At 40.1% G+C, this 21,464-nt stretch overlaps 5 protein-coding genes across 6 annotated transcripts; 2 read left to right on the top strand and 3 right to left on the bottom strand.

The window, feature by feature from the left end:
• Positions 1 to 65: 65 nt before the first annotated feature.
• LOC140797369 (protein DETOXIFICATION 46, chloroplastic) lies at positions 66 to 10,261 on the bottom strand. 2 transcript variants are annotated; one of them, XM_073150754.1, is made up of 14 exons: positions 10,154 to 10,261; positions 7,232 to 7,326; positions 6,985 to 7,093; positions 6,224 to 6,279; positions 5,936 to 5,991; positions 4,441 to 4,579; positions 4,112 to 4,249; positions 3,949 to 4,017; positions 3,747 to 3,857; positions 2,900 to 3,028; positions 1,616 to 1,693; positions 1,141 to 1,212; positions 641 to 703; positions 66 to 540 (listed from the first exon to the last, which is right to left on the bottom strand). In XM_073150754.1, the coding sequence occupies exons 2-14, from the start codon at positions 7,283 to 7,285 to the stop codon at positions 439 to 441; spliced, it is 1,176 nt and encodes a 391-aa protein (XP_073006855.1). In that variant the 5' UTR covers positions 7,286 to 7,326; positions 10,154 to 10,261; the 3' UTR covers positions 66 to 438. The 2 variants fall into 2 exon arrangements, with proteins under 2 accessions (XP_073006855.1, XP_073006847.1); XM_073150746.1 differs by lacking the exon at positions 10,154 to 10,261 and adding an exon at positions 7,427 to 8,014.
• On the bottom strand, positions 10,183 to 10,980 carry LOC140801324 (heterodimeric geranylgeranyl pyrophosphate synthase small subunit 1, chloroplastic-like). Its single transcript, XM_073156379.1, has one exon. It carries the CDS (start codon positions 10,978 to 10,980, stop codon positions 10,183 to 10,185), a length of 798 nt encoding a protein of 265 aa, XP_073012480.1.
• Positions 10,981 to 11,313: 333 nt separating this feature from the next.
• Positions 11,314 to 11,761, top strand: LOC140796479 (small ribosomal subunit protein bTHXm). Its single transcript, XM_073149525.1, has one exon. The coding sequence runs from the start codon at positions 11,381 to 11,383 to the stop codon at positions 11,654 to 11,656; it is 276 nt and encodes a 91-aa protein (XP_073005626.1). The 5' UTR covers positions 11,314 to 11,380; the 3' UTR covers positions 11,657 to 11,761.
• Positions 11,762 to 15,194: 3,433 nt separating this feature from the next.
• Positions 15,195 to 16,895, top strand: LOC140801378 (aldehyde oxidase GLOX1-like). Its single transcript, XM_073156466.1, has one exon. It carries the CDS (start codon positions 15,195 to 15,197, stop codon positions 16,893 to 16,895), a length of 1,701 nt encoding a protein of 566 aa, XP_073012567.1.
• Positions 16,896 to 18,357: 1,462 nt separating this feature from the next.
• LOC140791776 (mediator of RNA polymerase II transcription subunit 10b) lies at positions 18,358 to 21,246 on the bottom strand. The gene is made up of 5 exons (XM_073142426.1): positions 20,915 to 21,246; positions 20,741 to 20,821; positions 20,522 to 20,624; positions 19,607 to 19,696; positions 18,358 to 18,610 (listed from the first exon to the last, which is right to left on the bottom strand). The coding sequence occupies exons 1-5, from the start codon at positions 21,130 to 21,132 to the stop codon at positions 18,539 to 18,541; spliced, it is 564 nt and encodes a 187-aa protein (XP_072998527.1). The 5' UTR covers positions 21,133 to 21,246; the 3' UTR covers positions 18,358 to 18,538.
• Positions 21,247 to 21,464: the final 218 nt, after the last annotated feature.

Below are 21,464 nucleotides of genomic sequence, written 5' to 3' on the forward strand. Positions count from 1 at the left end.
TGTAATAGGAAACAATGTTTCGAACAATTGCATGATGTGAGTTTTGGCAAAGAATGCACCCAAGATTCTCAAGAATATTTCCATGTTCCACAATCAAGGTGGGTGTCATAGGCGTATCGTTTTTCCATGTTACATTATGAGAATTTTCCATAGTGACTGGGGATTGCAATATATTACAAAAGGGAAAAAGATTACTAGTGTCAAAGAATTCAATGACATTGAATGATCTATAAGATTTACCTAATTCAATTCTATACGGGCTCTCAAACACTTTTTAGCAAAGAATACAACTTCCCAGGCATTTCACAGACTTTCTATGCAAGGATCCTTCTTGAACTGATCCAGAAGAACACTTTCAACTGGCAGATTGGATGCTTGCTAGGGCTTTCAGCCTTTCAAATAAACCCATCGAAATTAGCATGCTTCGAGAATGAATCTCTACGTTGCTTTTACTTTTACATATTCAGGTTGATAGAAGTCCTTATTGTATAGCATGCCACTAGGAGAAATTAGGCGTTGCAAGGCAAGTGAAAATCGAGCCTGCAGAGCAGGATTATACAGTCAGTATTAGATTAAGGTACTATAGCAAATCAACCATAAGCATTCTTGAACATGAATAGTCAACTGAGAGAGATTTTACCCACTGAAACCCCGCAAGGGCCCACCAGCAGCCTGACAAACCAAATCCTCTGTTGCACACAAGCTTTAAGAGAGACGACAAAGAGAAAAAACAGAATATATAAGGGTCATTTTACATACAAGTAGTCTCAATGTATATTTAAAAATAAGCTTCATTTACTGAGAAGAAATCAATCTAGCAAAAGTTCGGCTATTGTGTCTATAAGTACTTTCCCTAATGTGCACTTGATTATGTGGTTTCCCTGGCACTGGGAGAAATATTCTTACATTTTTGAAGCTCCATTTAAGCTTGAGGTTAGCTGTTACTGTCATTGAATATGACCTTGGCTAGAAGTCTATTAAATCAATGTTCCCTTATGGCCTCATTTTCTTTAGTAATGGTAGATTTTATGGAAGTAAACAAGTAAAAAGAATAAATAAATGTGAGAGGTCAGACCATCAGTTAGGTAATCCATTATGCCTCTAAAGGAGAAATGCCAACTTGGTAAATTAAAATCATACCAGTACTAGAAGGCCACCCAAACAAAAGCATCCACTCATTGATAGACTTAGAAACCTAAGATCTCTGCCAGCCTGCACAACAGAAAAATGTAATACATTTTGAATGCAAAAATAAACAGCGGCTAAATGCAAGTAGTATATGTGGTTTCCTTTACCATCTAGAGAGTTCATAAGAATTCAAAATGTTTATTAGAGCAATAAATTTGTCGAAGCCTTTTTATCCACTCAGTAGATCAAGAAAGGCATTTGCCTCACTTAATCTCTCTTTCTTCTTACCACATATTTGTTTCTAAATTTATAGCCAATAGATGGTATGAAACTACAATATACAATTTGCTAGATCTAAAAAACTAATATAACACTCAAGCCCATCGTTCTGTCTTCTGTATGCAAATATTATCATGATAATATGACAATTGACAAACATGTTAAGAGATTATAAATTAAGGCTAAAATTAGTAACAGATCAGCATACCAACAGCGTTCCTTCAAGGCTATGTGTTGAGGGTGTCACCATCAATGCTATAAAATATGGAAGCAAAACCTTGTGCATCTGTTTGCATAAACATTAAGTATTCGTTAAGAGACTTATCAAATGTTAAGGCTAAGGAGTTGGACCTACAGCAGATAATAAAGGTTATGCATACAAAGTACTTTAACAAACTAAAGAATAGCAAACTTACATGATATTATGCAGTATCAGTAAAAAAAGCCACTAGATAAGCTGAGCATAAATCACTAATATACATGTCAACTTATATCAAGGAACCCTACATCAGAATGGTAATCTCCACAATACTGTTCACATACAAATGACATTCCAATGAAACACTCTGACAAATCCAGAAAGTCTCTGAATCATAGATGACATTGACAGGCATCTGAGGAATGATCTTCCTAGGTCGAAATTGCATTTTCTCTTGTATATGTGGAAGCATACTTTTTGTCCTCTAATCCTCTGTAACTTCCAGTGAGTAAAGGGAAAGAAAGCCTGGCCCACATTTCATTTACATTAAGAAATGACAGATGCTCCAATGATATAAACAAGGCATAATATTTCAAAAATTAGATAAATCCCATATCTCCAACTTGCTAGTTACAAATTTATTAAGGTCAAAAGTACAATTGAAACAAATCTACTAAGAATAATCTAATAAAGTTACCTTGCATGGAAAGGTTTACGCTTTTCTATTTGAAGCTAAACAGGCTAAAGATTTGACTAGAGTGGACTGACTAGGACTTGAAGAACTATGAGAAGTGTCCTGCTTAACTGGAAAGGTAACACTATCTGGCATATTTATTGTCTCTTCAACTTTTGCAACATAATTACAATGAGAATCTGCCCTAAGAAAATTTCAATAATACACCATAAAAATAAGAAGACCTCCCAAGTCAACCAGACCAGATTACTACTACCAAATATCATCCAAATACAGCATACAAGAATATACGATAATGCAACAGTGAATACGCTGTGAGATGCCATATGCTTGAACACGCAAGAAAACATATTTTATATCAAATATAAATTCTATAGCTACAAATGAACATTATAGATCCAACTTAAATGACAATGCTTGATAAATTCTCGATATGCTTTCATGCCTAGTTGGACAACTATTTTTTGGCTTTCAAGAAGTTTTGAGGAAAAAAATTTCTTCCAGACAAGCACACTAATGTTACGTTAGATAGACTATAGTTGAGAAAGAATCAAGACAGGAGAAGTCAATATCCATGGCATACTCTATGAATAACACACCTCTCCAATGACCATGTGGTCCGCAGTGAAGATTTTAGGGAAGAGCCACGGGACAGATGTTCCAACCGCTCCTAACGTCAATCCACTCATAGCTCCGATTATGACAAGTGACTTCAGTAACATGCGTGCCTAGAGTGGGCCAAGCCTTTTAGTATTGACACAGGAAATTGACAAGTTGTCTGCACATAATTGTGCAAAAAAGCATATACTTTAAAAAGCAAAAAGTGACAGCAGATATTGCACCAGCACATTGGAATTCTTAAAGCATAAATGGACATAATTGAAGACAGGAGATAATAACATGAATTAACTGCATAAGGAACCATGCAACTCTAACAATATTTCAATTACGTTACTATGTACTAAACACAACATTATGAGGGAAAGAAATATTAAATAGATGAAACATGAGATTTTGTCCAAGAACAGAAGATTAGAAAGTTGCAACAAAGCAGAGAGAACCGTAGAGTGAAGTTCTTTGCGATAACATAATTAGATATGTTTGTGTTATTCAAAAATTTCTTGAAACATTGTATGAAAATTTAGTATAATATTCTTCTATTCCTTTCTCAATTCTTAACTAGCATACAGATAAGTAAATATACTGCAGCTAGCAACTGAAAGAAACACTTTTGCGTACCCTCTATCTCTTTAACCTATCAACTCAAACAACTTTTTGTAGGCATAACTTTTGTCATGTCAACAATATAGTGTTTTATCTCACTAGATATAAGTCACATGACTACCCAATTTAGTCCTTGCAATTACAAAGAGCTGCATCACAATCAAGTACAACATTCTATATGCTTTAAGTATAGCAAGAAATGAAGCTCTGAAGATTGCAGACCTTTTCCAAACTGCGCTTAACTCCATGTATCAACTCTGGCATGAACGACTGTGCAGTTTGAGAAAGAGGTTCACCCCAAACAGTACACATACAGTAGACATTAATCATAACCTACACATTTATAAGAAATGCCAATCATAAATCATGTATTATACAAGAGAAAGCACCATAACAAGGAAAGTTATGAGCCCAAACTGAAAACCTGATGAGCTGCCACAGTGATTGTTCCCATAGATGTAGCAAAGTATGTAAGCAATGAATAGAATGCCACCTGAAGGTTTGCTGTCTTAGAATATTAGCTTACCAACTATTATAGTGAATGAAGTAAACCATGCTGATAAATAATCTGGAAATCATCATAAAACCTTTGATGTCATCGTTATAAAAACAGGAGCTGCAATCTCAAATATCTGAAGAAGCTCTCTTATTGATGGGATGGTCACTGAGAAAGCCCGGAATCCTGTCTTGTTTAAAGTTTGCATCATCATAAAAGCTGCAATAATCTGAGAGATAGACCAAAAGAATTAGTCTAACCATACATAAAAATAAAAACAAATTTGTAATTTGAACTCTGGAAAAGAACATTTTGAGTAAATAAGATCAGAAATCTTCTCATGCATGTTTTTATTTGGGTAGGATAATTTTCTAAAATGGAATACTAGGTATTATCTCCTGAAGATATAAATGGTCATACTTGTGAGAGCATTGTTGCCCAAGCAGCACCAGCAATCCCGTAGCCACATACACAGCAAAGAAAAATATCACCTATGCCATTTATGACACTAGCAACTGTCAAAGCCTTCAAAGGTCCCCATGAGTCTTTCATACCTAAACTGTAACCACAACAAACACACAAATATAAATAGCTTTACAAAGCAAAGAATGGACTAGTTAACTGAATAGAAGAAGAATAACACAAAAGGCTGACAAGGAAGAGGATATAAATAGTGAAAAGATCACAAATCACTGTAGCATTTCTCCTATAATAGGCTGTCTCCCTTGAGCTACTACAGTTCCCAGTGTCATTTTTGACATTTAGTGTTCATGAATGTACATAAGGATTTAATTCCTAATTAGTATGTCCAATTTTCATTGAGATGGACCCTGGTATTCTTATTGATTGAATTGATCCTAAAATTTGGTCCTAAAGTCCAAGATTTTTTCTTATGCGCAAGATATGCTAGAGATTGGTTTTTTGAAAAACCAAACACTTTTAAAAAAGAGATGGAAAAATGGTGGATAATCTAGGTTGGCACAATTGTGTGGAGTGTTTGGTTAGAAATAAATGCTAGAATTTTTCAAAATAATTCCAAAACTTGGCAAGAACTTTCTTATAGAATTTTCTCCCTTTTCCTTTGCTCAGTAGGAATTCAAGGGAAGGAGACTATCAAACTAACAAGGAGGCTGATGCAGAAGGCGCTGCATGACCCTGTTATTCCTGATGATCGGCAGCAAGTGTTGTTTCTTTGTTACTGTTTGGACCTAATGATGTTGTTTTCTAGGATGTTTGGTGCTTTGGTGGTGTACTGTTGCTATTTTGTGGTGATTGCCTGCTAAGGCTGATGTTGTGTTTTGTTGGTTGTAGGTTTTATATGAATTGTTTTTTGTTGTATGAAGTGTAGAAAGGTGGTGATGGTGTAATTTGGTTGTGGTGGGCTAGACCCCAATAGTTGTTTAGTTGTGGATGGTTAATATTTTGTGTGATAGGGTCAATGTGCTCTGTTTTGTTGATATTGTGTTGTAGTTCCGTATTTGCATCTCTCTCTCTGTTATCTAATAGAAAATGTGCTTTTTATGTTTCAGTGAAAACAGGGTTGCAGGCTTGCAGCCTTCTTGTGGAAAAAAGAAAGTAACAAGTTTTTGGTTGAAGGACAGAATTTAAAATATGCAAAGGTTGCACATAGGCAACACCACATAGTTGGGACTAGAAGTTTTGGTTGTTGAGGTCTCTATATGGCACTTGCCTTGCACAATGGGAAGGCCATCAGTACACTGACCTAAAGATTTTCTTTTTTCAGAACAGTTATGTAAGAAGTAAAGACAAAAAGGAAAAAAAAAGGTCGGAAGCATAACTTTGACTTGAACATTCATATGAAGAGCATTCTAAGTGTCGAATTGCTACATAGAACATTGAGAAGGAAGGTCATCTAGTTTGCAGGTAAAAAGAGAAGGATCTCCAAATTTGATACCTAGCACTTTGGGCAACCATGCCAACAAGAACTGCAGGCCATGCAAAACCTCTAATCTGTAAGAAGGAAATCATTATATAAGACAAGAAGATCAAACAGTAAGTGTTAACAAACTAATCTGTTGTTTGATTCAAAAATCGTACAAAAAAAGATGACCAAGATCACACCCCAAGGATTATTCTATGTGGCTGTCCAGCCAGTAGACTGTAATTGCATGTTTAAATGCTATACGCAACTGAGATTGAATTTAGGCGATGGAAAAACAAGGGTCGTCTGAAATATACAAACCTGTGCATAAGTATTTGCAGCAGAAATTATATGAAAATTCTCAGGTCCAGCAAAACCTGAAACATGAAGCGGGAAATGACATTCAAAATCTGATGAATCCTGAATGTTATAGTGTCAAATGTAATAAAACAGTATATTCTAGATATCAATGAACTATCGAAGCTCAAAAACAGAAAATGATAAATGAAATAAATCCAACAAAGAAAAGGGAAATTAACATGAGCAAGAAGACCTGGATATTTACCACATGATGCATTCCATCACATAAAGGGGAAACAAGAATCAGGAAGAGAAAATATGAGCAATCCCTCCTAATAGAAGGTATCCATATATTGAAAATGCCTAAAGGTGTAGGAAAACCTAGCATTTGAATTGGCAAAACGGGTCCAAAGTCTAGCAAAGCAAAATAGGACAGAGAGAGGCAGGTTCTAGTGTTATGTGGAAATATTTCAACTATCATAAATATATGTGAAAATAGTAGTTAAATTTTCTTTCAGAATAAGGTAAGGCTCTCAGTATCAAATTAAATATCTGAAAGTTTGGAGGACGATCATGACAGTTAACAATTTCTAATATAATGTCATTCCTGTTGTACAGGTTACTTAACCTAGAGCATAGAGAAAGAAAAAGCTGCCTCGGCAATCAGAATGCATAACTCAAGACCTAATAGAACTGTACTGCTTTAGAGCAAGGAATAAGTAACATTAGAAATATAACCAATGCTATCAGATTAAACAATCATGGACTTCCCAAAAACTTACCAGCTAATATTCGTGGACCCAGTAATCTCGTAAAGAGAAACATCCCCAAGCCACAAGAAAAAGCAACAAATAGCAGCATGGATATTTGGTGCTGTGCTAATTCTTTATCCTGCGTTATATAATGTACAATTAGCATTGCTGCACATAAAAGAGAATACGATGTAAATCAGAAGGCATAAAAAGATGATCTTTTCAATAAAATATTTCACTTTAAGAGTCAAAGAAATCCATGCGAAAAAGAGAGTACCTTTTTAGCTAGCGAAGTAGCAACCATGTTGGAAGTAGCAATCGACAGAAACATAAAAACATAGCAGAGGTAATCGCAGAACACCGTCCCAGGCCCTGTCGCATAAAACCCATCAAAGGATCATTTTTTTTTAAGGTTTTAAGTCAAGAACTCAACCACCACCATCAGTAGTAGTAATAATTATTTACTAATTACCCAACGCGGCGAGCTCCACGGAGCTCCCTTGGCCAATAACCATGGTATCAATCAAGCTCATCAATGGCCCACAAATCCACAGCCCCGTCGCGGGCCCCGCGAAGAGCGCGATCTCCTTCATCTGCTTCCAGATGTTCGGCGAATCCATCGACGACTCCTCCAACTCGAGGGGAACTCCGGAGACTTCGTCGCCCTGGGCGCTGGCGCGGCACCAGGAAACGGGCCGGATCCGAAGCGATACTCCATTGGAGCGGGCTCGACGGCGAGCCCTAGATAGGGAGAGGGGAAGAGGAGAGGGAGAGAGGAAGCGAGAAAAGGACGAGGAGGAGAAGGCTAAGGAAGGGCGGTAAGGGGTGGGGGAGAGGAGGAGAGAGGAGGTGGAGCCTAGGAGGCGGAGCTCCATGGCCGGGAGGTGGAGTTTGCTTGCTTCGCTTTCTTGCTTCGCTTTGTCGAGTACTCGAGTCGCGGTGGAAGACGTCGAGGATGAGAGAGATGGAAAAAGGCTCCAGTTTTGTCCGCATAAGGATGGGTAGTTTATGCGGAGACGTGGTGCCTCCGAGACCATCGGGGTGTGTTTCAGGTGGGACCGACCCGAAAAGTGATCCGTGAAGGCTTTATTCGGATCCGGATCCGGATCCGGATCCGATAAATCTGGCAAGGAAGGCTATTGGGCCATAGCTATGCCCATCTAAGGCCCAAATAGTATGTTATATAACTCAGCAGTGACTGGAATATTAAAAAAAGTTTAAAACAAATGGAGTTGAAACAAAAATGATGACTTATTCTGAAAAAAATTAAATCTTGTGTTTGGTTGCAAAAAAGGGGATAAATGCCATAATGAAATATTTGGTTGTGATAATATTGTTATTTTTCTAGTTGAATTTGTAAATAATCATTTAGAAAAAAGATTCTTCTTCCTTTTTTATAAAGACTATAAATATGTTTAAAATTAAACATAAATTGTAATTTTACTTAAACTATTATATTATCTTCTCATGGTTGTTTTTATAATTTTTGGCTAAAAAATAATGTAACTTAATTTATTATAATTTAGACAATATAAATATCATCATAAATGGTATCTCATATTAAAATATGTCTCAGAACTGACATATTCTAATATATGACAAAGTATATTCTAATAACATTACATTGCTCAAGCTAATCTAGACCACAATATATTATTATGTTCTAATATATTATTAAGATGGCAAATGAATTATTTGGGTTCCAGAATAAATAGATAAAATATTCTAAAATTTTTATCCCAACCAAAATATGGAATAAGAGAGCTTATTCTAATTTTTTTTCATTCTAAAACATATTGCATGTTTGACATAAATAAATAGGGTTAATTCTGAAATATGGGCCTTATTCTATCTAATAACCCAAAAGGAATATAGTTTTGTCTAATTATGAATATGAATCCCAAGCCCACCAGCTTGGAGTTTTTGACCAAATTATTGCTACTATAATTTTTAATTTTATTTTATTTTTCTCAATTATTCAACACATAAAATATCACTACCTAAAGCAGCGACTCTTAGTAAATTTATCAGTATTTCAAAATACTAAACAGCTTTTATTTTCTATGATTATTCTTGCACTATATATTTCAGGGAAAGCGATGCCCTCTGTATTAAAATAGAAGGTAAATAAATATTGTAGTAGTTAAGGTGATGATAATTTTTTATCCAATAAACAAATATAAAAGTATTATGATTATTTTATATTACTCTTTATTATTACTTTGTATTCATGTCAATGATCGCAGAGTTAATGAATTTTCTGAACTGCCTGCATTAGACTATGATTTTTTTTTTGGTTAGAAGGCAATTAAGCGCGGTGATTTTTAATAATAGTTAATAGTTTTTTCAGTATATTAGGATACTAATAAATTCAAAAAAAAAAAGCACAGTGATTTTTATAAAATATGTAATAGTTTTAGAATATAATTTAAACAGTATAGTTAATTTTTATATTTTTCTATAGCATAATAATATTGGTTTGGTCAAAAACTCGACCAAGTTGCAGTACGAAATCCAAGTGAGATTGGAACGTTTTTAATGTCCGTGCCAGATTTAATTCAAAAGATTCGTAAAGCCTGCAAGGATATCAAAGCTCTTACCTATTGCCTTCATCCCACGTATGAATGATTCGATATCCCCAACCAGTAGTTAGGATAGGACAATACCATTACTCCAAAGTACGGGTTTTTCTTTAAAAAAAAAAGTTTTAAGGGAGAGCTTTGAGATCGGCTATGTATTTATTTATATATTAAAAAGAATCTTTCTACCGGAGGAGAGGCCAGTCTATTTGTTAAAGTTCGAGTTCCAAATTAGCATAAAATTAACAGCAATAGTGATAGAGCTCCAATGGGTTACTACTCAAATATCTTCCCATCTTCTTTTTCAAAGTAATAATTAATTGTATTTAACTCCTTGTTGCTGTATTATGACATGCGCTTGAATCTTTCATTTTAAAGGGGGAATATATTAAAGATTAGCCACGAGTACAAAAGGCGCCGCTATCGTCGGCAGCCAAAAGGCTGTAACAAAAGTGCGGAAAAAGAGCTTAAATTTTCCGAGTGCACCCAAAATCTAAGATCTAAGAAGGTGTCCCGTGTTTATGCACTTAAATCTACTAAACTTGACGTGCGCTTAAACTACAAAACTATATTCTTATACTTATATAAAAGTATAATCCAAGACTAGCCCAATAACTTACCGAAGTTAACAGGGAAAAATACGTACACCTTAGGAGTTGGAACTCCTAGTACCACCGCACCACATCTGCACGAGCTCCTTCGCCATCTCCACCTTCCCCTCCTCGAAGCCGCCCTCCTCCACCTCCCTCGTCGCCCGCATCTTGAACTCCTCCGCCGCCTCCCTCCTCCCCCTATTCACCATCCCGTGCATCACCCCGGCGTTGTACCCGAACCTCCTTAACCTCTCCACCTCCCCTTCGCCCCCGCCTCCCAGTATCGCCCCGCACGCCGCTGCGCACTCCCCTATCCTCCCTTCCCTCCCCTCCTCTACGCAGTACGCTCGCACCAATCCGTTGATCTCCACCGCCGCCTTCGAGATCCGCGCCGGGTCGGCGGCGACGCAGTCGGACGCCACCAGGATCTCAAACGCGAGCGGGAGCAGGGAGTCGCCGGCCAGGAGCTCGGCTCTCGTGGGTCCGCTGCCGTGGGCCTGGAGGACTGCGAGGCACGTGGCGATTACCGACGCGGCGGGGACGGCGCAGCCGTGGTCGCCGCCGGCGAGGCCACAGGCGGCGAGCGAGAGGGAGGGGAAGATAGTCCGTGGCGCGGCGGAGAGGACGCGGCGCATCGGGGAGGTGACGACGCGGGGCGGGGAGGCGGGGAGGGAGGCGAGGAGGTGGGTCTCGACATCGGATTCGGCGGCGGACCAGAAAGTGGTGGCGTTTGCGGCGCTCTTAGAGGAGGTGGCCGGGGGAAGACGGAGGTTGTTCAGTAGTCTGGGGAAGCGTAGGGGTAGTTTTGGGCAGTTGATTGGCGAGAAGTTGGGAGAAGTGACAGACGAGGCCATGGGTACCAGTAGTTCTGCGTGTGCGGTGAAGAAGATATGAACAAGTTTCCAGTGACGGTGGAATTATATATATCTAAACACGCAGGAGGAAAACGTTTTTGGTGGTAATAACGTTAGCACTTTTATCATTTCTTTGATGGTTATATATTAATATAGGATCTATCATTATCAACCAAAGTTGGATTGGAACGTAGACTAGGTACCAACCAAAGGCCCATATACCAAGTTGGGACTTAGGACTTGGGACTTGCGACTTGGGCTGGATCGAGTCAGATCCGGCCCAAGTTCTCAAACCGGATTGCACACACATTTGCACCTTTGGTCGAAGCCGAACTAACAAACCCTAGTCCCGGAGCAACACTAGAACCGAACCCACTCGCGCGGCGGCGGAGTTCCAGAAATGGCGATGCGATGGGTGGCAAGGAGGGCGATGCAGTCATTTCACCGGCCGTTCTCCTCCTTCTCTCCAGTCTTCCCCGCCGCCGCCTCGTCATCCGTGGCGTCCGCGCAGATGGTGCCGTGCGGGCGCGGGGACAAGAAGACGAAGCGCGGGAAGCGTTTCAAGGGGTCGTATGGGAACGCGCGGCCGAAGAAGGAGAAGAAGATCGAGCGCATCAAGGACCGGGTCGAGGTACCGAGATCAACCCCGTGGCCTCTCCCATTTAAGCTCATCTGATTCACCCGCCAAATTAGGGTTCTTACTCCTCTTTTGCTCATGATAGGTTTACATGATGTACATCGACGCTTTTGGGATTCTAATAAGTGAATTCTTGTTTTCGAACTTATTGTTGCAAGTGTGTGCATGATTGCTTTCGTTGTGAATTGCTTGCTTGCTTAATCTTTTTTTTCCCCGCTAGTGTCTAAGGAAACAGAAATAGTATAACATTTTGGGAAAAGGAAAAACTTGTAGGATCTGAGGTCACATTGTGGTTATCATATAATGGAAATGTAAAGAAATTTAGGAGCTGGTAAACAAGTTTGACCCTTGAAGTTTGTTAGCATTTCTTCATACTTGTAAACAATCACAATAATCTTAGAACACAGTGGCATTCTCAGAGGATTTGTTATTAGTTCTGCAATTAATGTATGATCAAATAGGCAATGATGAGATTCGACAATCTCTAAATGATTTTAGCATCTTCAAGTCATCTTCATTCAAATGAAAGCTTCTTATTTCTCGCTAGATATCAATTCCTTCGTTTTTAATTTGCTATAGCTTCTTGTTTTCTCCATAATTCTTCCTCGTGAAACAAAATTTCAGTTTTGATTTAGGAAATTGATTGTGTATTGGTCACCCTTGAGTTAGCAGTATAGAGACACTGCAATATATTTGTCCAGTTGTGCTAAAACTTAGGGCAGGATTGGCATGATTGGTTTTCTTCCATTTTCATGATTTTGTTCTCGCAATCACAAACCTCTGGTAGAAGAAAATATGGCTGCAATCTTGTGTCTGTTTTTTGTTTGTATGTTTTATTTGGTTCCATCTACAAACTGTTGAATTTCTAAATTAAAAAAAAAGGAAGGAATAAAACTTACTTCTTTGGATATATTTGAAAATAAATGAGTAAATGAAAGAGGTTGTGCAACCAAATATGCTTCTTTTTATAGTTCAAGAAAGATTTGGAGATGAAATTGATCTGTAAACCTTGAAGATAAGCATAAAATGAGAACATAAAACTATGTGATGCTAAATCTATGTTAGTGATACAATGGCTTTACATTGTGCAACCAAATATGCTTCATATTGTGTTGTTTTGAATTTATCAATTCAGCCCCTGTAGATATTCACACAATGGCTTTACAGATAATGCCTAGACTCTCAAAATGCAAACATAAACATCTTTGAACTATCCAAGAACCTACTATTCTCTCAGAGTCATCTTTCATAACACACAGCTAGTTCTAGTTTTTGTACCTTATGCTGATTGCAGTTCAGCATGTTATTAGGCTATCAGCCATATGACTTGGAATTTATGACACATACATGCTCATTTAAATGCGCCATTTTGTTTGTAAACTCTATCATCATTCTTAGGACTGCTTGTTTTGGATGCATATAACTAATGAAGTGAATATAATCTATACATTTTGTGAGGTTGTAAGAAGTATGTGCAGTAATGTTTTGAAACCAATTGAGCTTAGTAAGGTCAGAGTCTCAGAGACAGTGAAACCATGTTGATATCTTATGTGGCCTTTCTCTTTCGCTGTACTTTTTGAGTTTCCACCTTTTGTTCTTTGTGTATTCATCTGTCAGATGGCTTTAAAAATCTTTAATTTTCTTTTTGGTTGTCTGTTGCACTTGGTCTAGGAACTCAATCACTCTCAAATATTTTATGATATAACGAAAGGAATACTTTTTAAATTATTTTGATCCACCTAATCAAACATATATATTCTCAGCACAGCACCTCCTCCTCCATCTAAAACGAGAAAAAAAAAAAAAGGAAAAACAAAGAAAGCAAACACCCCACAGAGAGTGTGCAGGGGAAGAAGACCAATCCAAGGTTTAGGATTAGGTTATGGTTTCTATCCACCATCAAGCCCTAAAGCACCCGGTGAGGTGGAAGTGGTGTCCTTGGTCGGAAGACGAACCATCGGCGCCGCCGCTGCTATTCTCCCGAGCAATGACCCCCTGGACGTGGCGGAAATGCTCGACATGGCAAGGTATGGTGATCACCCCCTTCTGTTCGAACCCATACTCCTCCTCCGCCTCCTTGAGCAACCCAGCAAAGAGCGGATGGTTCAAATACACCACCGGCACCAAGAACCTCTTCCTCCCCTCCTCCTCCGCCCCCACCCTTATAGCCACGAACCCCTTGGGCGGCGCCGCGCTCCTCAGGCGAACCCCCATAGCCGAAATCCAAGAGAAACGCCCACCTAGAATTCCAGTTAAAGAGATCGAAAGCAGAGCAAAGGCGCGACCTTGGCGAGAGATCAGAGAGACGAGGGCCAGGGGTCGGAGCTGTAGATGGCGAGGTGGAGGAGAGTTAGGGACGCGTCGAGGAGAGATGTGGGCACGTTCGACATGGCATAGAGAGGTAGGTTTACACTTCACCGAGATGGAGGAAAGAGTTAGTATTTTACGCGTAGAGAGAGGAGAGTGCGAGTCGGTTGTTGGGGGGCGGGGGGAGAGGAGGAAGAAGCAGCCAAAAGACCTCCACAGTTTATATGGAATTGGATTAGGGATTAGGAGAGAAGTCTTATTCTTCTGATCTAGTTAGGTTGTTTACAAGCAAAGACAGAGCTTAGCCTTGAGTACGAGGTAGGTAATATTTCTTTTGCACGTAGAATTGCGCTCTATAAATTTTGTTCTTGGGTCCTCTAAATCAAGGAATTCAGAAATATTGTTAGTTATCTTTCCTTGTATAATTTATTATTAGATTGCATAATTTGAAATTTTGCATGTTAATTATAAATTTAAAATTGATCTTGTTACGATCCTAAATGATTCTACTATTGGGTAGACTAATCATGAATCTTGAAAATTGGAGGTTAACTAAGATCCGATACGACTACCAATCTGATGATGTTAATTGGGGCAATAATTTTCTCCTCCATTGATTTCTTTCACGAGTCACAACTCATAAGGCTGGCCTTTAAATGTACCATTAGAGATTCTACCGGTCGTGTATCAATGTCCCTTTTTTTTTTTAATATACTTGGAATCGATCGTAATCTCCTGTAAAAGAATGTTAAATGGAGTGTTATCGCACCAACATTCAAAATACCCGAGTTCACACCAAACAAACTAACGCTTCAATTAGGCTTTTTTTTTTTTTTTTTCCGTTGGTATAAATCCGCGATCCGTTTCTCCTATTCGTATCACATTGACAAATAGCAGTACAAATAAAATAAATCGATAATATCGCGTATCAGATTTGTATCCGTATTAAAACAACTACTGTTTACCAAACGCGTTGGCGTTGCCAAGTGACCCCAACTGCAGGAAAATTCCTGCAACGGAGGTCGCAGCGAGTCTGCTCCGTAGATAGTCCATCTATATAGTAAGCATGAAATCCTCCATTTGATACTTTCCATCGATTTTCAAAACAAAAAAAAAAATTTGATACTTTCCATCTCTCGCCACCTCCAGCTGCTCGTTTATACTTTGTAGGTGTTTTTGATAGGGATTGAGTCTGAAATGTTGCAAAACTATAGGGACTGTGATGATAAATTTCCTATTAGCAAGAAGAAATATGCTATATAAGCCAACCATGAAGCATATAGGGTTCCGACCTCAGAAGAAGTCCCCTCCCAGTATAGTGGCGGTGATGGACATTACAGCGGCAAAGTTTGTTCTCCTCGTCGTAGCCACCTTGTCCCTCCTCCTCCACCAATCGCAAAGCCAGCAGCCGCCACCCGCACCGAGGGGCGAATGGAAGCTCCTGAAGCGCAGCATCGGGATCTCGGCCATGCACATGGCCCTCCTCCCCAGCGGACACGTGGCGGCCTTCGACCGCACGGACTTCGGTCGGTCCCTCCTCCCGTTACCCCCCGGTAAGCCCTGCCGGTCTCACCCACCGGACTGCTCCGCCCACTCCGTCCTCTTCGACCCCCTCACGCGCGCCGGGCGCGCCCTTACGCTCCTCACCGACACCTTCTGCTCCTCCGGCGCCCTCTCCCCCGATGGCACCCTCATCCAGACCGGCGGCGACCGGCGCGGTAACCGCACCGTGAGGTACCTCCGCCCCTGCCCCACCTGCGACTGGCTCGAGCGCGACAACGCGCTCCTCACGCCCCGCTGGTACGCCTCCGACCAGGCGCTCCCCGACGGCCGCGTCATCGTCCTCGGCGGCCAAGGCGCCTTCAACTACGAGTTCGTGCCCAAGCACTCCGAGTCGGACCACAAACTCTTTGACCTGCCCTTCTTGGAGCAAACCAAGGATAAGTGGGAGAATAATCTATACCCATTCCTCCACTTATCCCCCGATGGCTATCTATTCGTGTTCGCCAACACCAAATCTATCTTGCTCGACTACGTGAACAATAGAGTCGTCAAACACTACCCGGATATGCCTGGCGGCGTCTCACGTAATTATCCGAGCACGGGCTCGTCCGTACTACTCCCGTTGCAGCTGAAGACCAGTGGTCATGGAGATGTTAAAGCTGAGGTTTTTATCTGCGGCGGCGCCAAGCCGGGGGTGATGGAAATGGCCAAGAAGAGGATATACTGGCCAGCTTCGCCGTCGTGCGGGCGGCTCGTGATAACCGACGCGTCGCCGGAGTGGGAGATGGAGACGATGCCGATGCGGAGAATAATGGGAGACATGGTGCTGCTGCCGACTGGCGACGTGTTGATTATTAACGGCGCAGCGTACGGGTCCGCCGGGTGGTACGACGGGAGGGTGCCGGTAAGGTGGCCAGTTATCTATCGGAAAGACGTTCGTCGTTTCGAGGTGCTGAGGGCGTCGGCAATTCCTCGGATGTACCACTCCTCGGCCCTCTTGTTGCCGGACGCCAGGATTTTGGTCGGCGGGAGTAACCCGAACCCCTGGTATAATTTCTCCGGCGTACCGTTCCCGACGGAGCTGAGCTTGGAGGCTTTCTCGCCGCCGTACTTGTGGGTTGACGGAGTCCGGGCTCATCGGCCCAGGATCACTGGGATAGAGCCCGGGACTGAAGTAGGGTACGGCGAGTGGTTGTCCGTCTGCTTCAATGTGAAGACGGAGCACGTGAAGGTTGAGGAGAAGGTGCGGGTGACGATGGTGGCTCCAGCGTTCGCGACGCACTCCTTCTCAATGAACCAGAGGGTGTTAGAGCTTGACGTCGGCCGAGTGCGGCGTGTTCGTGGAAAGGGCCACGTGGTGGAAGGGTTCTCGCCGGCGAACTCGGCGCTGGCGCCGCCAGGGTATTACATGCTCTTCGTGGTTTACGGTGGGGTGCCCAGCCATGCAAAATGGGTTCAGATTAGTTGATGGATATTAAAGTTTGTTCTTTTCCGAATTCATGCATGCGATTTGATGATAAACATCAGTTCGATGAAGTATTGAAGTCTAGTTCAAGTCCATCGTGATCGATTTCTTAAAAAAAGTTGACCAAAGTTGTCTAAATCTACATGTTAATATATTATAGGGCGTCGGCGTTACTTAGCTCTGGCCCTTTGTTATTTGTCTAAGGTTTTAAGTGTTAAATCTCTTGCAGTGCATGGCTAACACTTGCTTGGAGATTGTCTAGAAGTATCTCATCGTCTCTAATTGTATGCTAACGTGCATTATTGAAAACTTTTATATCACTAGCATTAAATCCATTGACTTTCAAAGTTGAACTCTAAATTAAATCTCCCACATGAAGTTTTACAATTTTAACACACACGTACGTGGCATGCACGAACTACAATGCAATTCAAGGTTTTTTTTTTTTTTTTTTTTTTTAACTTACTCTTGTTTTCTAAACAGACATGCTACGTTTGGTATATAGTTTCTTGAACGTAAAGCTCAAAGTGGGTCAACGCGTTTCCTCATACCACTTGAAGGAAAGAACACACTGCAGAGAATCACATCTCAAATTATATTTTTAGGTGCTTACTCCCCCCTCCCCTTCGTTGTCCTAAAGACCGCCAAGCAAGTAGCATGCCATTTTGGTGCCTTGGATGAATGTGCTGTTGAAAGTAGCCAACTATTAAGGAAGCAGACTCCATATAAGTTCAAATAGTACTAACTAAATGCATCAAGTGAATGAATAACATTCACTGAAATGAACCGAGAACTTTGATAGAAATGCAAGGTTTCTATGGTGGACTAACTTAAAAGAGAAAGGAAAAGAATATAAGTAGATACCTAGCACCAAGGAACAGCTCATCCCCAAGCATGCCATCCTAAATTTATTGAGACAGAATGGCCCAGCCATTAATATTGATCACTAGGCTGCTTACATTGATTAGATAGTGGATTCCAGATCATTTGAGAAACAAGGATTTCCATATGCATTGCAAAATTATTTTTCTTCAGTGGAAGTAAATCTTCACTGTCAGAACAACAACGAAAAAAAAAAAACACATTAATTGGGATTCTTTATTCAGACTAATAGTACTTGTACAGTTGTACTATAGTTGATCTATTTCTCTGTTTCTTTGTGCCTGATCGCCTAGAAGCTAAATAAACCACAGAGATCAGCAAAGCTTCACAATGACTATCAAATTGTAGTCTTCATTCCTGATCAAAGATAATTTCATTTTGTAAGACTATTAGAAGAAAATTGCATGCAAAAGCCATCATAGAGTACACAAATCAATATCTTGATTTTGCACACAAGTCATACTTGAATGGATTAATGCTTTTCCACAGAATACTAGCAAAACAAATAAATGGATAATATGATCAGCTCAATGATTTAATGTGATTATTTGTTCGTTATTAGTGAAGCCATCACCATGTCTGGTTTTGGGGAGTTCTCAGTAACATTGATTTCTCAAAGTATAGCTACATCAAGAACTCTTAAACAGATGACTGGCGAATATGTACAAGTTTGATTAATAACTTCATAATACAACATTTAATATAAGATATCCACTGGGATTGTACTGAGTTGACAGTTGGAAAATTGGAAAGACGACTTTCCTTTAGTGCTCTGTCTTCACTTTTACATCTCCATTGGGTAAAATGGTCTGTGACTGCGCCTGTCGTTTTGATTCCTGTGAGAAAACACAGCAAAATGAGTAGCATGAAACCTCTGGTCTGAAACCAAAAGTGCATTCTCATGTCACACAATATTATGTTTAAGTGACAGGATCATTCAATTTCCTGAACTACACATGAGACTAGCCAGCAATTTCATACTTTTCATGCTGAGATTACAGTGCATATAGATAGGATACATAGTCAGAAAACTAAAGGAATAAAATATTAGCATCATATTTTTCCAATGGCATGGAAAGTTCTAAATATACTGTTGAAATTGTCGACAATAAAGCAAACAGCAGAATGAGAAATTCATCGCTGTTCCATTACTGATTAATGCACTATCAGGCAACTGACAAAGTACTGCTATTTATTATATCTGCAGTGGTAGCTATTTTTTGAGGAAACTTTCAGAGATGTTCCGATTACCATAACTGAGATAGAGCTAGTAAACTTGTACAGAGTTACAGAGTCAGTAGGCAGCTTGCAACATGAGTTGAAATGCTCCGAGTAATATTCCATTGTAGAGCAATAATTCTGCCAGCAACGATTTGTGCATAAACACTAAACCACACCAACATTCTACATGTGACATATGCAACACTAAGTTCTGAGAGGAAGAGCAGGTATTGTGGATGCGAGAAAACATGCAGTCTCGACATCTTTCCTATTATTACAACAATTCTACCCAGGGTGTGAAGTTGTGCTCTGGGTGTGACTATGATATGTATTGCATGCGATGTACATGTATGACACTGCTTCATACATTGAAACTTCTGTCCTATGTAGATATTTTTTACAGAAAACTAGGGAATCACATGCTGGACAATTGAACAGGAGTTAGCACTTAGCAGGCAAAAGGTTTATACATCACCTCATACTTCGGTTTAAGGACTGACAAATATTCATTTATATATGACATTGCATATTGCTAAAAGAAAGACTGAACATTGTAACTTCTAAATTAATAATTGCTCCAAGAATCATAGATTAAGAAGATTCAAACTTACAGCAGCAGAAGTTGCACGTATCTCCCTGTAAGTTTCCACCTCATCAGGAAAAGCTTGTTCAAGCTCCTCCAGGAGGTGCTTTCGCAAGCTCTGCGGCAGTTAAGAGACAAATAAAACAATCATTAAGAAAAGAAGTAACCCAAATAAGAGCATGCTGAAAATGGTAATGTATGAAAAAACAACTGAGATCTAAAAGATGTATGGAAATTAAATTTCTCTATGACATGACTTATGGAATCTTTCTGCCGCACAAACTAATAGCTTAGGCACATTAAAACAATAGATAAAATACATCTAATATGTCAGAACTAGCAATAAAGAAAAGAGGCCACACATAATCAAGAGAAAAGAGCAAGAACAACAATTTTAATGGCCTATTTAAAGTTCATATTAGAACATGGTAATTTAACAACAATCAATTTGATAACTAACCGAATGAATCAAGTATTGTGAATATGAGATGGTAAAAAGTTAAAGTGAAGATACTCAAATATGTATAGATACCTAATGCCTCAGTCTTCACATAGCTATCCATTCACATTCCATGCCAAGTATGCTAAGCTATATGTGACTTTTTAAGTCATAGGTGCGACACTTATGCACCTCATGAAGTGGCCTTTAGTACATTCACCTCCACCCATTGCTAGCGGATTAGGGAGAACATGGAATATAGCAAGAACAATTTTTCTTTTTCCCATCAAACAGGTTTTTGTGGGGAAAATAAATATCTCCTAAGGTTTTTTGCACGTGAAAATGTGGAAATAGTATCCTTCGTGAATAACCTATACAAATTTGAAATGCGATTCAACTGTCTCAACGTCCTCTTTCTATCATTCCCCTTAAGATATTTTGCTTTCACTTATAATAAACTCTAAACAATATTCTTCAATTCAAGGAATTAGCCAAAAGATATACCTTGAAAGCATCAGTCTTCCCTTTGGTGATCTGGTTCTTAGCAATGCAGCTATTGAGCACATCCCTCGTGAATTCATCAGGATTCTTGCCATCATCAATCAAGCTATAAACCAGGCAAACCACAATTCACCATCAATCCACCATCAATCCACCCCGAAAAGACAACGAATCAGAGGAAAAATGAAGGAGCTTTCCAATGGAGCCAAATCAGCCACTCACTTGACAACTTCCATAGGGACTTGGATGTTGCAATTCTCCGCCAGCTTCTGCATCGAGTCGAGCTCCTCAACCAGAGCGTTCCTGGTGCCAAAAAGAAAAAAGAAAGAAAAAACTAGAAATCATATCAAAGCGGGAAGGGGGAAGAGGAGAGAGGATAGAGAAGGGAAAAGTTACAGGCGGTGGAGGAGGGGGAGTTGAGAGGCAGCGTTGAAGGAGGAGACGGTGAGGTAGAGCTGGTGTAGGAGACCTAGGGTTTTCTGGACCGAATTGGTGACTCGTGCAAGGTTCTGCTTCGCATCGTCCTGGGAGTCAGAGGCGGCGCCCGCGGATGAGGATAGGCCGCCGTTACCGGCTGCAGCTGCGGCTGAGGAGTTCGGAGGAGACGGATCCATTAGGGTTTCTCAAGCATGTGGTCGCCGCGAAGAGGCGAGAAAGTGGAAGCGCGACTGCCAAGGTTGTTTTTTATTTCACACCCTGTATTATGAACTTATTGCGCTCCAGTCCTTGCAATATCTATAATTTCGATATCGAGTAGGTTAAAAGCATATTATTATACACGAATATGCCTTAGCAGAAACTATGCCATGGGTTAAGATTTTGCACCTTTTGATGCTCCTGCATCCTTAAAGGATATATTTATTTTTCAACAATACAAGATAAATTAACTTTGTCTACTTAAGGTTGTCTTTTCATGTTTATACTTTAACTACGTTTTATAATCTTC

The sequence above is a fragment of the Typha latifolia genome, chromosome 1 (genome assembly GCF_019914945.1).
Source record: "Typha latifolia isolate L0001 chromosome 1, TyphaL0001v2, whole genome shotgun sequence".
NCBI lineage: Eukaryota > Viridiplantae > Streptophyta > Magnoliopsida > Poales > Typhaceae > Typha > Typha latifolia.

Excerpts from the sequence above, each read along its gene's own strand:
- LOC140797369 (XM_073150746.1), bottom strand. The coding sequence starts at position 7,991 with ATGGTCTCGGAGGCACCACGTCTCCGCATAAACTACCCATCCTTATGC. Across the intron at positions 7,094-7,231 it reads CTACTTCGCTAGCTAAAAAG|GATAAAGAATTAGCACAGCA; the intron begins GTACTCTCTTTT and ends TATATAACGCAG. Across the intron at positions 3,029-3,746 it reads TTAAGCGCAGTTTGGAAAAG|GCACGCATGTTACTGAAGTC; the intron begins GTCTGCAATCTT and ends GGCCCACTCTAG.
- LOC140801378 (XM_073156466.1), top strand. The coding sequence starts at position 15,195 with ATGAAGCATATAGGGTTCCGACCTCAGAAGAAGTCCCCTCCCAGTATA.
- LOC140801324 (XM_073156379.1), bottom strand. The coding sequence starts at position 10,980 with ATGGCCTCGTCTGTCACTTCTCCCAACTTCTCGCCAATCAACTGCCCA.
- LOC140791776 (XM_073142426.1), bottom strand. The coding sequence starts at position 21,132 with ATGGATCCGTCTCCTCCGAACTCCTCAGCCGCAGCTGCAGCCGGTAAC. Across the intron at positions 20,822-20,914 it reads CTCCCCCTCCTCCACCGCCT|GAACGCTCTGGTTGAGGAGC; the intron begins GTAACTTTTCCC and ends TTTTGGCACCAG. Across the intron at positions 18,611-19,606 it reads TACGTGCAACTTCTGCTGCT|GAATCAAAACGACAGGCGCA; the intron begins GTAAGTTTGAAT and ends GTTTTCTCACAG.
- LOC140796479 (XM_073149525.1), top strand. The coding sequence starts at position 11,381 with ATGGCGATGCGATGGGTGGCAAGGAGGGCGATGCAGTCATTTCACCGG.